Genomic DNA, 15,357 nt, shown 5'->3' on the forward strand with positions numbered 1-15,357 from the left:
TTGGTTTTTATAAACTAATGATTTAATACAGGACTATCCAAGTCCAGCTAAGCGGGGAACCAAACATCTACTTCTATTTTTAGCATCCAATTATTACAAAATCTAATATAAAATGCTCTTAGCTTACCCAGATATACCTCCATAAAATTAAAACACATAAGACTGTAGGAAACTGGCAAACTGAAATTGTGACATTTCCAATTTAGTGTGAACTATAGTTTAATAAAACTGGATATGGTATATGTCTTCATGAAAAGATTTGGAGGACTAAGACTAGTACAGTTAGGTGGATGGAAAGAGAGCTGGCTCTTTCTATTCCCACATTACTGATAAATTGATTATTTAAAAAGTTTTGTCATGGAGTCAGTAAGTAGTGCCACACCAAGCAAATTGAAAGAAAAAAGCCACTCAAGTTTCACTTTTTGGTCACGGATATTTCAGCTAGGCCTATTATTAACTGATCAAGGAAGACAGTTTAGCTTGTATTTTAAGATACAAATTTCTTGGTACATGAAGATATTTCATCAGAAACAAATGACAAAATGAAAGAAAGTGTCCTTACCTCTTTTTTAGTAAAAGCGATGAGAACTGTCAGTAGCACTCGAGTAAATTTCACTCTGCTAAATACAGCTAAACATTGCTGATGCTAAAACAAAAGAAATGCCTTTTCAAGGGTACTTTATTTTAAAATACTAAATATTCCTTTAATTCCTAAAAATAGAAAGTCTCTCTTTTCCCATCATAAAAACTGTATTACAAAGACATTCTTGTATGCTACTTTAATTCCTTTGAATTGCTAACCACATAGCAAACTCAGTCTACGTTCTCATCTATGAGTCCACAGAAAAGATAAGATTCCAATTTACAAAACTGATTGTTCCTGTGACTTGAAAGTACCAATTTTTACAAAAATCTGATTCATTCACACTAAAAAGGCTATAATGATCAATTAAAAACAACATTGGGCAGGGAATCATTTAGGTTCTCGCCTTAATTTCTGTACATGAATCCAGAACCTTCTATATCTTAGTTTCACTAACTGTTTGGAAAACAAACATAAAACGTCTTCCTACCTCATAGAGTAGGATATTTGAAACAACATATTTGAAAGTGCTTTGGCGGTCTTTGGAAGAAAATGCTAGATAAACCCAACAGACTATTATTATATCAATGCAAACACAAGGGAAATAAAAGCCCCTTGCATGGTCCAATTTTTTGAAGAAATACCTTAAAAAGAGCTTCCATATATTACAACGCAGTTCATAAAACTATAACATTAAGAGGTAGACTTCTCTGATATTATCTACCAGAAAATAAGTTCAATTACTTCAAGTTCAACTTCTGGATCTCTTTCTTCTCCTTGTCGACTTCGGGTGCTCTAAAATTTAAAAAGTCTGAATTACAACCCCACACTGTGCACCAAGTAGAAAAAAAGAAAAGATAAGTCAATAAGATACGGCTATCATCGGCTTCAATATAAATTCCAAATATCACTAAGGAGTATTTAAAAATAAAAGCACAAGATGTTCTTCATATTAATTCCATGTACCAAAAGCATTATCAGGAAGAAAGCTACCAAATGTTACCTAATACAAATCAGACAATTAAAATATGAGCGATGATATTTCTTGCTATTCCTAGAATGCAAAAATTGTAAAAACAATGCTTCATAAATCTCATGGGTAGAAAACAAACATCAAATTAAATGCTCCTATAACGATTCAAAACCCAAGAGATCCTGCCTATGTCAGGCTCTCATGCATCCAGGCAGAGTAGAAGCCTTCTCAATATAAAGCCCTATGGAATTACTGAAAGGGCACTGCACGGGGCATCGGTGGAGCAGGTAGGAGCTCTGCTCCTCCTTGACAGGCCATATTATTTATTACTAGCTGAATGAACTTAGACAAATCCTAAGCTCTCTGAGTCCCAGTTTTCTCATTTGTAAAATGGGAATAATACCTGCCTTGTGTACTCCATAGTATTACTGTGGTGATCAAATGACATCGTATGTGATACCCCCAGGATGCCCACTCCCACGCAGTTCTACTTGTACTCCTTCAAGATCCAGCTCAAATGGCACTTCTCCATGAAACCTTCCCTGATTTCCCCAGATGAAAACGACCTTTGTCACCTCAAATTTTTTTAGGATTCTCTTTTGCTCTTTTATATTCTACTTTCTATCAGACTCATTTGTGTACATTCTTCTTCCCCCCACATACCCATTATTAGAATGAATTCTTGGAGAAAGGGACAACGTCATTTTTCATCTAACACCTAGCATAGGACCATGTGCATTGAAGAAGGTACTAAGGCACTAAACAAATCTTATTAAATAAATAAAAATACTGTCCAAATTAAAGATAGTTATCATGACTAGTTATAAAAAGGTCGCTGATAATCAGCAATTTAGTGACAGATGCCAATAAAAATTCGGGTTTTTTTTTTAAGCATAAAAGAGAGAAATAGATAAACGTGTTTTAATCAAGTAATACATGGAATTTTAAGCTCAGTAAGAATAGATCAGACATTTACTTTCACAATAATTGGGACATCATCATTACTGGAGTTACAGAAAACATGACACTTATTCAATTTTTGCTAAGAGTCTAAAGTTATGAGATAATTAGATTTTCACTAGTTAAAATAAAAGTGAAGTCCTGAGGATTAGTTCACATAATCGGTAGTTTTTAATTGTTGCCCTCAGTGTCTAGTACAGTGCCTTTCAAACAGGACACATTTAACAAATCCAAGAATTCAATTAAATTGATATCAACTTCCTGAATACTAAAAGTCAAACCACAACAAAACTTTGAAGGAATCAGTCCATCAGCATGAATTCATTAAGCACCTCCTAAGTACCATGCATCGTGCTTGGTGTCAGAGATGGACAACACAAAAAGTGAGATAACCCTTGAATTCAAAGAGCTTATACTCTAAAAGGAGGCTATAATACATATAAAAGAACAGCACCCAAGAAAGGGAGTTTTCATCTAAGCAGTCAGAGGACTTATGAGAGGAGCCCACAGAGTAGCAGATTCACACCCTTCTAGGAACAGTGGCAGTATTATACAGTTACTATTCCAAGAGCAAGATGGGGAAAGAAGGCACAGGGGTAGGACAAGTGCAAAAATATCCATGGTGAGTGGTGCCTGATATCTCAAAGTTACTACCTCCTCAACTGTAACCTCAACTTATAAGAAGCTTTTCTTTAAAAACACTCTGATAGTGAGAAGGATAAAGACAGGAGGGTGAAGAAAAACAAGGGGAAAATACATACCTTTACCCTTCTTTGCATGTCATCTTCTACATCTTTTAGCATGCCTAAAATAGATTTATTGTAGTTAGAAGGTAACATACTAATTTCATAAAGGATACGTATAAAAATATGATGCTTCTTTATAAATAATCTCACCCGTGACTCGAAGATCTGTCACACTATTCGCCATTTTAAATCCGTAAGTCATTGACTGAAAATCTTCCTAAAGAGAAAAGGAATAATGATGCCAAGACTCAAAGACTGAATTGCTAAGCCATTCATTATATCTTTCTTACAAAGCTGTTCCTTAGGGGCAGCTAGGTGGTGCAGTGAATAGAGCACCAGCCCTGGAGTCAGGAGGACCTGGGTTCAAATACAGCTTCAGACACTCGACACACTTACTAGCTGTGTGACCTTGGGCAAGTTACTTAACCCCAATTGCCTCGCCTACCCTCCTCCAAAAAAAAAACCCAAAAAACAAAGTCGTTCCTTGTTTGTGAAGAAGTGGAAGACAGCACAAGAAGTCTCGTGCTTTTTGTCTAAATATGTAAATACCTAAACATTCTCCCTAGGAACATACTTAAAATAATGAAACTTAATCTTACGTCTGTCCCTAAATTGTCATTCCTTAGGCAAATTAAACATGCTTACCATTTAACAGCTTCATTTGTAAAGTACAACTATTACTAATTCTAATACTTTAAATGAAGTGAGAATTTATATTAATAAAGAACTTAGCAAAGATGAAAGGCGAATACATAATCACTGTTGTTACAATGTAAGAATGCTGTTTCAAAGACTACTATGGAGCAGGAATTCCTCAATTGCTAATCAATTAAATTATGATTTACCAAATAAGGCTAATGAAAAGTAAAAGCCAACTGTTGAACTTGGGTGGGAAGGAGAAAATTACCCTCCCAGTTCATTCCACTGACCCAAGAAATATTTCATCAATCACATTTACGCAAAATTCTCTTTGTTCAAAATTCCTGTTTAGTTTTTAATGAATCAAAAAACAAAAGAGATTTCTGTGGTTCAGGATCTAGATAGTCTACTTGATAAAATTAATTTGAAAACTGTTGATTTAATATTATGCAGTTGATTGAATTAAAAGACACCACGATCAACACAGGACAGCTTAGACATGAATACAATTCTTACTTAAGTGTGCTTGCATAAAGAATATTAGAGGTAACTTCCTGTAAATATTCTGTTCAATTATTCAGAATTGCAGCCCTTAAAACTTTCTAGCTGTCCTCAAACCTAACAGGAATTATTTGATCCCTTCAAATTTTGGAGATGAAATGGTTATTACATGTGAATACAGTTTCACAAAGCCTAAGCATGTATCTTAGATCCTACAGAGATACAAGTTAACTTGCACCTGCAACAGGTGAGTCTTAATGTGACTCTAAGTATCTGTATCATTCTACTAGCTTTCATAAAAACATAGTACATACAAACAACTCTGTACATGGACATGACTTTGTAGACTATAATAGCAAAACGTTCAATGATATTATCTAAAATATACTTCAACAAAGAAAAGAAAAAGGATCCCATAAATACAAAAATATTTGTAGCAGCTCTTCTGGTAGAGGCAAAAAAAATGGAAATTGAAGCGGTATCCTTTAACTGGGGAATGACTGAATAAATTACAGTATATGGATATAATGGAATACCTTAAGAAATGAAGAAAGGGATGGTTTCAGTGAAACCCTGGCAAGGCTTGAATGATTCAATGCAGAGTGAAATGTATAGAACTAGAACATTTATAGGTATCCCTTCCACATCGTGACTTTCCCCATCACAGTTTTGATCACAGGTCAGCATAAGAAACCAAATAGGAATTTTTGGAGAATTTTGAGGGAGCCACAGATGACATGGCAAAGGCCAGCAGACAACACAGAGCATATGACCAAATACTTAACCCAAATTTTACAATAAGGTACTGTAACACCAAATAAAAGAAAAATAAAAAATTCAGACTTCTCTTGTACAAAGGGAGAGCCAACAAGTTTTACATGGATTTTCCAGATCACAGGAGCACCATGGCCCTAACTCCTGCAACGTGGAAGGGATAACTGTGTATGATCAGGGCAGAGCCAAGATGATAGAGTCAGGAGCAGGAACTCACTTGAACTCTCCCAAATTCCCAACTTTAAAATAATGCCTCAAATTTAATTCTAGAGCAACAGAATCAACAAAAGTTTGGGTGAAACAATTTCTGGCCCAAGACAACTTAGGAGGTAGCAAGAAAGATCTGCTTTGTCATGGTGGTAGCTGGCTTGGCACGACCAGCAGCAGGCACTGGAGACAGCTGCAGCAGCAACAGCTTCAGGAGCTTTCAGTCCATAGACAGTAAGAGTGTCAGACAACTGGTCAGAAAAAGAGTACAAAGGACCCTTTGCTGGTGTGGGTTCAGGACTCTGCTGCACTGCCAATAAGCTAGTTCTGCAGCTGCTGGGGAACAGGGATCTTGGTCACAGTTCCAAGGAAAAGAAGTTCCAGTTCCAGTGTTTGTACTTGCTCACAAGGAAGCAGGGGCCCTCATCTCATTTCTAAGTTAGAAGGAAGAACTAGTGATCATGGCTTCAGGAGAGCAGAGGACCTGGTCACAGTTCCAGGGCCAACAGGAGTGCTAACATTTGTGGCAACAGGAAAACAAGGTCCCTTTCTAGGTAAAGACCAGAGCATAGGCAGGGAGAACAGTGACCATACATTTCCCTGGATCATGCAACCTTGGAAACACTGAAAACCTACAGACTCTCACACCTAGCTCTGAAAATAGCATGAAAAATCTAAAGTTTGGGAAAGCATCCACTTCACCCCAGTAGCAACACCAACTTTAATATAAAGCTAAAAATCAAGAAATAGGCTAGAAAAATGAGGAAATAACAAAAAAAGAACTTGACTATAAAGAGTTGCTATGGTGACAGGGAGCTCAAGACAAACTCAGAAGAAAACAACGTCAAAACAGCTACAAGCAAAGCCTCAAAGAAAAATGTGAATTGCATATAAGTCCAACAAGAATTCCTAGCAAGAGCTCCAAAAAGGTTTTAAAAATCAACAAGAGAGGTAGAGAAAAAACTGGGGAAAAAAATGAGAGATGCAAGAAAATTATGAAAACAGAGTTAACAGCTTGGTAAAAGAGGCACAAAAAAAAATGAAAAAATAACCACCTTAAAACAGTGGGCACAGGTGTGAACTGACTATGATGGGACGATTTCAAAAAAAATAAAACAGAGATAACAAAGTGGGATGCACTGGGAGAAGGGGGAAGAGAGGATAATAGGGGAAATCATATCTCATAAAAGAGGTATGAAAGGAAAAGCTTTTACATTAGAGGGAAAGATGGGGGGGGGGTGGTAGCAGACAATGTTTGAACTTTATTCTTCATCAGAACTGGTTCAAAGAGGAAATAACATAAATACTCAGTTGGGTACAGAAATCTCTACAGGTAAGTAGGCAGGGAAAGGAACTGTGGGAGTACTGATAGAATAGAGTCAATGACCAGAAGCAAAACGGACTTTTGAAGAGGAGAAGAAGGAACAAAGAGGAAAGAGGAAGAGAGAAAGGAAGGGAGAAGAGAGACAGACAGAAAGGATGGAGGGAAATAGTAATCATAACTGTAAATGTGAATGGGACAAAACCACCCATAGAACAGAAGGTGACAGAATGCATTAAAAACCAGAAACCAACAAGATGCTATTTACAAGAAACATGCATGAAACAGAGACAGACACAAAGAGAAAAATAAGGGGCTAGAGAAGAATCTATTATGTTTGAGTTGAGGCAAAAAAAAAGCAGGGGTAGCAGTAATGATCTCAGGCAAGCAAAAAGAGATCCAATTAAAAGAGATAAGTAGGGAAGCTACATTCTGCTAAAAGGTACAACAAAGGAGTATCAATACTAAACGTACATGCACTAAATGGCATAACTCCAAATTCTTAAAGGAAAAATTGTATGAGTGACAGGCGGTAACAGACAGTGAAACTATAATAGTGGGGGGCTTCAACTTTTCCCTTTCAGAACTAGATAAATCTAATCATAAAATAAACAAGAAAGAAGTAAAGGCATACAGAATTTTTGAAAATTTAGATGTGATAGAGACCTCTGGAGAAAATTGGAAATAGAAAGGAGTAGACCTTTTCCTCAGCTGTACATGGGACCTTCACAAAAACTGACCATGTATTAGGGCATAAAAACCTCACAAGCAAATGTAGAAAAGCAGAACTATTAAATGCATCCTTTTCAGACCATGATGATAATTAATATTCAATAAAGGGTCATGGAAATATAGATAAAAAATTAATTGAAAACAAAATAATCTAATCCTAAAGAATAAGTGGGTCAAAGAACAAATAAGAAACAGTCAATAATTTCATTAAAGAGAATGATAACAATGAGACAACATACCAAAATATATGGGATGCAAAGAAGTACTTAGGGGAAAATGTATATCTCTAAATGCTTATATCAATAAAATAATGAACTGGGGATGCAACTAAAAAAACTAGAAAAAGAACAAAATTAAAATCCTCAATTAAACACCAAATTAAAAATCATGAAAATCAAAGGAGAGATTAATAAAACTGAAAGAAAACTTTTGAACCAATAAAACTAAAAGCTGGTTTCATGAAAACAACAACAACAATAATGAAATAGATAAATCACTGGTTAATTTGATTTAAAAAAGGAAAAAAAACCCAAATTGCCAGTATCAAAAATGAAGATGAAATTACTATTAGGAGCTATTTTACCCAATTATATGCCATTAAATCTAACAATTTAAGTGAAATGGATGAATATTTACAAAAATATAAATTGCCTAGAGTAAGATTACAAAAAAACAGAGTACTTAAACAACCCATAAATGAGTTCTCTAAGAAAAAAACCCAAGACTAGGTGGGTTCACAAGTGAATTCTACCAAACATTTAAAGAACAATTAATTTCAATACTACATATACTATTTAGGAAAATAGGCAAAGAAAGAGTCCTACCAAACTCTTTTTTTACAACACAAATATGGTGCTAATATCTAAACCAAGAGCAAAAACAGAAAGAAAACCATAGACCAATTTTCCAAATGAATACTGACGTAAAAAAAATACCAGCAAGGCAATTATAGCAATATATCACAAAGATCATATGCTATAAACAGGTGGGATTTATGACAGGTATGTAGGACTGGCTCAATATTAGGAAAACTATGAGTATAACTGGCTATATCAATAAGAAAACAAAAAAAAATAATTATCTCAATAGATACAGAAAAAGCTTTTGACAAAATGTAAAGCCCATTTGTATTAAAAACACCAGAGAGCAAGGAAATAAACAGACCTTTCTTTAAAATAAGTATTATCTATCCAAAACCATCAGGAAGCATTATCTGTAATGATAGAAGCCTTTCCAATAAGATCAGGGATAAAGCTAGGATGACTGTTATCACCACTGTTATTCAGTACTGTACCAGAAATACTAGCTATTGCAATAAAAGAAAAAGAAATTAAAGAATTAGAATAGGCAGTGAGGAAACAAAACTATCTTCTTTGCAGATGATATGATGTTACATTAAGAGAATCCTAGAGAATCAACTAAAAGACAAGTAAAAATAATTAACAACTTTTGTAAAGTTGTAGGATATAAAATAAACCCTCATAAATCACCAGCATTTTTACATTATTACCAACAAAGTCCAGGAGCAAGAGAAATTCCATTTAAAATAACTGTAGACAACATAAAATACTTGGGAGTCTACCAGCCAAGACAAAGCCAGAAAATATATGAACACAATTACAAAACACTTTTCACACAAATAGACAGATTTAAACCTGGAGAAATTTTAATTGTTCATAAACAGACCAAGCCAATATAATAAAAACAACAATTCTATCTAAATTAATTTATTTATTCAACGCCATACCAATCAAACCACCAAAAATTTATTTTATTGAGCTAAACAAAATAACTACAAAATTCATCTGGAAGAGCAAATGTTCAAGAATATCAAGAGAATCAGTGAAAGAAAAAATGTGAAGAAAGGTAGCCTAGCACTACCAAGTGGTAATCATCAAAACAATCTGGCTAATTTTGAATGGAAGATCAGTGGAAAAGATTAGGTACACAACACAAAGAAGTAAATGAATATAGTAATCTCGTGGTTGACAAACCCAAGAACCCAAGCTTTTGGGACAAGAACTCGCTATTTGACAAAAATTGCTGGGAACACTGGAACGCAGTTTGGCAGAAACTAGGCAGACACCAACATCTCACATCACACACAAGATAAGATCAAAATGGGTTCATGATTTAGACGTGAAGGGTAATATCCTAAAAGAATTAGGGGGGCATGTAATATTTTACCTGTCTTATCAATGGAGAAGGGAAGAATTTATGACCAAACAAGAGATAGAGAGCATTACAGGCTATAAAGTGGACAATTTTTTCACAGTATAAATTATAAATAAGACTTTGGAGAATGTTTAGAATGCTTAAGAACCAACTGATAAAGTGCTCAATCATTTCAGAAGTACCCATTTACTAACTAATATATATGTTCATTACAAACCACTTATACTTAATTCCTTAAGAACATTGACCAAGCAATATTTTTAAAATCTGAGTCACTCTACATACTACATCTCTTCAAAAATATTCTGTAAGTCACATGTTATTAAAATAAGTTTCTTTCTAATTAGTTCAAAGTAGTGAGATCTTATTGTACAAGTGATTTTTACATGTATATTCACAAGACTTGCATCTTTATGAATTCTTCACCTGTAATTACATCCAAAGTTACAGAAGTTTCAACATCATTAACCTGAAGGTGCCAGTGGGATAAAATACACTTATCATTCTATACTAAAAATAGTTTTAACTTAAAAATAACTTAAGCTTAGGGAAGACAATATGATTACTTATGAAGAAAGATGTTAAAATAAAAGAGATTTTTTTAATGTGTCTAGGACCTTATTCAGGGGATGACATTTTCACAAAGACCTCTATATTACCATCTTAGGAGACAAATTCAGTTAACTCTAAAAACAAAACAAAAACATTCATCATATCCGATAAAACACAAATAGTTCTTTAAGACATTTGCTTTCATTAGCTCCCCCTTACATAAACATGATGACAGAACATTTCTGGATGCCAAGTTACAAGAGTCTTGAGAGCAAAAACTACTTTCTTTGTAGAAGAATGGGGAACATTAGGGCAGTGGGAATCCTATAATAGTAGAAAAGAAAGGATCTAGCTTTACTATGTCTCTCTAATGATTATCTCAATTATTATCCCCCTTATCTATCAGGATTAAAAATTCCAAGTTAATTAGTGCTCTTTAATAGGCAACAACTAAAATATGTTCCTTAGACATTTTCATTTTAATCAATCAGGCAAAAAAACATTTATTATGAATCTACTACATGCCAGCATATAGTAGGGACACAGGAAATGCTGCTAGCTGCTAGAACAAACAGATGAGAGTAACAAACACCCTCTGTTACACTACTATATTAACTTAATAACTAATGGCAATAAAATCTATTCCATAAAAAGCATTTTATCTACCACTTTTGCACATCTGACAAGACTATCATAAAATGTTTAAAAATATATAGTCCTTTTTTCTTTTATCTTATCAAAATAGTCAAGTCCTCTTTCCTATTCTGTGTATCTGAGCTGGGCTAAAGTGGCAACAAGAATATAAGATATCTTGGGATAATATATAGGATGGAAGAAAAAGGTGGTGTATTATGATCTCCAGGTCTTTGTCAAAGAAGGTAGTGAAGAGCTCTTGGGTATTGCAGGTCAGTAGAAAAGATAAGATTTCCTTAATGGAGAAGTCTGGGGAAATACTACCCTTCCCCCCTCTCATTCCTGCCCTTAGTGTCATGGACTCCATTGCTTCTCTTGTTTTTATCCAGAACAGTGGTGATGGAAGGCCTCTATCCTTCCTTGGGTCTCCAGCACTTGTTCTTAGGTTTTTGTCAGATCACTTAGTTTTAATCAAGTAAAATCTACCTGTTTCAGTGCCATCTGGCAATCATTTATTGAAGAGTAGCTGTAACCCTCATGAGACTAACCAGTTGCTGCTTTAGTAAAATAGCAGATCTGGTCTTACAGTTGAGCCTCCATGTACTACAAAGAGGACATGAATGTAGCCACCTACTGGTCCAGGACCCATTCCGTGCCTTCTCCTTGGACATCTCCGAGGTCACATTGCCAGGTTCTGCAAGATAGTCCCTTATCTCCCATTTGCTATCCTCCAAGGCCTGTGGCCACTTGTTTGCAAACTGTAAGTTCCCATGAATGTAGCAAGAACCCTTGTCTCGACTCTTTCCCTGCAGAATGCCAGCCTGGAAACCTGCAATTGTTTCTCATCTCAGCCTTGCAGAGGCCAACCTGTTCTACCACAGAGACATTTACAAAATAAGAAGCGCATATATATGTGCATGTGTGTGTGAATGTATGTGTACACACACACATACATGCAAAAATCCCCAGAAAACTTACCTCTTCAAAAACAGCAGCTTTATTTACTTTTTCCCTTGCAATGTCACAGATTTTCAGGATACCCAGAGCAAAAGCTTTCATAGCAGGATCTTCTATAAAGTCTGGATTATGGATGTAAAGGCAAGTAAACACTGTCTGTGCCAATGAATGACCTTCCAACCATGTTATCTATAAAGGAACAAAAATGTTTACATTTTATGTTGATTCAAATATGAGAAGTCTATAAAATCTAAACTGTTCCTGTAATTAATGACAGACAATTCCTCCAATATAATGACTATTCCTCTAAAATATAAGATAAGCAATGACTCAAGGGTTGTGGGAAAAAAGTTCAATATATTCAGTGTTGATTACCCTCTATGATTCAGATTTACAGAAATCTACATACTATGATGAAATTAGCAGTCTCTAGGAAACACTCTCAAACAGTGCATCCTTGACTACAAATTCAGGCTATCTGCATCTTTAGAATTAAAGTCAGAATCACTCAGGAGAGTAACAAAACTAAGAGGCCATATAGTTAATCAATCAATAAACATTTATCTCTATGTAGATGACTCCCAAATCTAGATCTCTAACTTCACCTATGTATTTAGGCATGCGTTAGCCTCCTTTTCCATGGTCTGATGCTTTTACCTGAATTTCTAACATCATCTCAAATTCAACATATTCAAATCGAAAAATAATCTTTTTGGCGGCTTTTTCTTACTTCTTTACTATTAATGCCAACTGTCTCCTTTCTTTACCCAGGCTTGAAATTTCAATGTCATCTCTGATTCCTTCTCTCTACATCCAGTCTGATCCTATGTACAAACTCCCCTCCATTCATATTACCACTAACCTAGTTTTGGTCTTTAGTGTGGTGTTCCTGCCTCTAGTCTTTCCTCTGCTACAATTCACCCTGTAATCTGTTGCCACATTAATCATCCTAGAACACAGTTTGACCAGGTGTCTCCCCTTGCCCCCACACCCTCAATGGCACTTCTCTGACCTACCAGCATTGTCTATCAGGGACAAGGGTTAGGAGATATTCCTCTGACTCTGTAGGAATAGGGAGCTCCTAGTGGGGAATAGCCTCTGCCAATGTAGATCAGCATTTTCCCTACAACTTATGGTCTTAAAAATGCTGCTTAGAGGATTATGAGCAACCTACTCAGGGTCATACATTTAATGAGTGTTAAAAGAATAATTTGGACTCAGATTTTTCTGGCATTGAGAAATTCTCTCTTCCATACACTAGAGCTGCATTTTTTCAAACAAATTCTAAAATCATTAGTCTGAGAGTTTCCACAAATGGGTCTCAGTCTACTTTTCATGAAACTTCCTACTACTCCCCTTCTTTTACCACATACTCTAATCATACTGGACAATTTACCATTTACTTTCTTACCTCCATGCCTTTATTCATGCTGTTTTCTCTATCTTTGTGCTTTTCCTAATCATCATTCTCAAGGCTCAGCTTTTCTCCATGAATTTTCCTGTGATTCCCTTCACCAGAAGTATTATCTCACTCTTCTGAACTGCCACAGCCCTTTTTCATGTCAAACATTTTCATATTTTATCTCGTAGTTAGTTTTGTGTATACAGCTTATCTCTCTCACTGATTACAAGCTCCCAAGGGCTGAGGCAGTGTCTTTTCCTCTTTTGTATCCTTCAAAGTATCTAGGACACTAGCCTGAACATAGCAAGCTATTTTTAATACTATTTGGTGATACTGTCATTGATGTAATTACAATGTCTTCTTATACACCACCAGAATGCAACCAATCCATGATGTAATTAATTAAAAGCAATCTATAAACTTGGTAATTTACATATTATCATAGAATGATTTCAGGTGTTATCTATTTCAACTCTCTCGTCTTACAGAATTACAATAAAAATATGTTGAAAGAGACTAATGATTGAGTTTTCAAAAAGAAAAGTGAGCAAAAAGTGTAGAAAAAGGAGAGTTGGAGAACAGGAAATTTTCATTTATACAACACTGTGTAACAGATAGAAATGCTATGTAGCAGACATAACGCAACCAGTCAGTAGAGCGGAGCAGACAGAAGTCTGACCTGGGTATTGTGTTGTGAATTTTCCTAAGACTTACAGTTCATTTCTTCTGCTCTGATTCCACACTCACTAAGAAACCTTCTCATTTCTAGTTTATAGTCTAAGATATCAGGAAGACGGTACTATGAATAGTGAACACAAATATTCTGGACACTGAAATGGCATAGTTCTCATTGCAAATTGGCATCTCACTTTATAAATCAGTCCTTTGTGATTTTGGATGGAATAAGCCACTGCTCTAGGATCTGATAATGGTGAGTTGCTAAAACTGAGTTTCTGAAACTACAAAACAGAGAGTTGAACTGTGTATAGTTGTGACTCCACCATAGCATAGTACTATCTTGAAGCCTGGAATGATAGAGCCCCATAACACAAATAAGGAAGGAAATGAAAAGGGGTAACCCAAATTTTGGGAGGGGGAGAGTAAAGATAGGATTAATAACTATTCACATTTATATAGCATTTTAAGGTTTCCATAGTGTGTTCCTCACAATAATCTTGTGAGGTAGAAAGAGGAACAAAAGTGCCTATAGTAAGTATATTAGAAGTGTAAAATTCAATACACACTACCTTTAAAATATGTAATGTGAAACCACGAATGGGATATTGCCAGGAGTAATTATAATATCCCATGGATGGGGAGGTAAAAGGAAACCTCTAGCTAGGCCAGTTGAGTGGATGGTGCCCAGGAGACAATTGTGTAGAACCTGATTAAAAAAAAAAAAAGCTGAGACAGAAGAAGATGGAGTAAGGATCCAGTGGCCGATCTCAAGTGCAGTGACAGCAGTTAGGAGCCCCCTAGAATATCCTCAAAGAGGAACAAGACAGAAAATCTAGAATGTTTTACTGGAGAAAATAAGATCTAAGCTACAAAGCAGAAAGAGGTGAGTGAAAAAAGAAAGGATCTTACTCTTATGAGGACTAGATGGAGGCTAAAAGACGATAGTGTGCCCAAGGACTGGGAAGTAGGCCTGCTCATTACAATTATATTTTAAAGGTCTGGACCTAGAATTGACTAAAAGAGAATTTTGAAGCTGGAAGGCACATTATGTCCACATTATGTCCACGGTTAGTAACATCAGTAAGAGTCCATGCTTTAAACCTGAAGATAATTAAATAATAAGCATGAACTTGGTACATAAGATAACTGCATATAGTTTGTAGCCGAAGAGACTTTTCAGGGTAAAAAGGTTCAGCATTAGTTTTTGTTTTTTTTTTAAATTGACATAGGTGCCAGATTACATTAGAAAAAAATGGAGAAGAAGAATACCGTGCTGGAAAAGCCTGAGAATTCAGGAGGAAAGGTTGAAATTCAGAAGTTTGGTCATCATTTGGAAAGAAAAAAAAGCCATTTCTCTTCTTCATTGCCCCTCCCCCACTTTTAACCAGAGGGACCACGGCAACAAAGAAAGAACCTCTGATCATACAGTGAAAGAGACAGGATGTAACAATACCCTAAGCTATTACATACTCTACTAGCTTTACCCATTTTTTACTGTAGGCCCAGTATTAGATACTTTATTAC

General features: G+C 35.5%; 1 protein-coding gene across 5 annotated transcripts in view; it reads right to left on the reverse strand.

Annotated features, from left to right (window-relative positions):
- The window catches only part of NAA35 (N-alpha-acetyltransferase 35, NatC auxiliary subunit), a 72,469-nt gene that overhangs the window by 37,658 nt on the left and 19,454 nt on the right, over window positions 1-15,357 (reverse strand). For 3 of the 5 annotated variants that reach the window (XM_036738258.1, XM_036738261.1, XM_036738257.1), the window contains exons 6-10: window positions 11,775-11,942; window positions 3,413-3,479; window positions 3,278-3,321; window positions 1,328-1,378; window positions 563-646 (exon numbers count right to left, since the gene is read on the reverse strand). In XM_036738258.1, coding sequence (XP_036594153.1) covers window positions 563-646; window positions 1,328-1,378; window positions 3,278-3,321; window positions 3,413-3,479; window positions 11,775-11,942 — 414 coding nt within the window. The remainder of the gene's footprint in view (window positions 1-562; window positions 647-1,327; window positions 1,379-3,277; window positions 3,322-3,412; window positions 3,480-11,774; window positions 11,943-15,357) is intronic. The other 2 variants (XM_036738259.1, XM_036738260.1) reach the window with 2 other exon arrangements.

This window comes from Trichosurus vulpecula, chromosome 9, assembly GCF_011100635.1.
Source record: "Trichosurus vulpecula isolate mTriVul1 chromosome 9, mTriVul1.pri, whole genome shotgun sequence".
NCBI lineage: Eukaryota > Metazoa > Chordata > Mammalia > Diprotodontia > Phalangeridae > Trichosurus > Trichosurus vulpecula.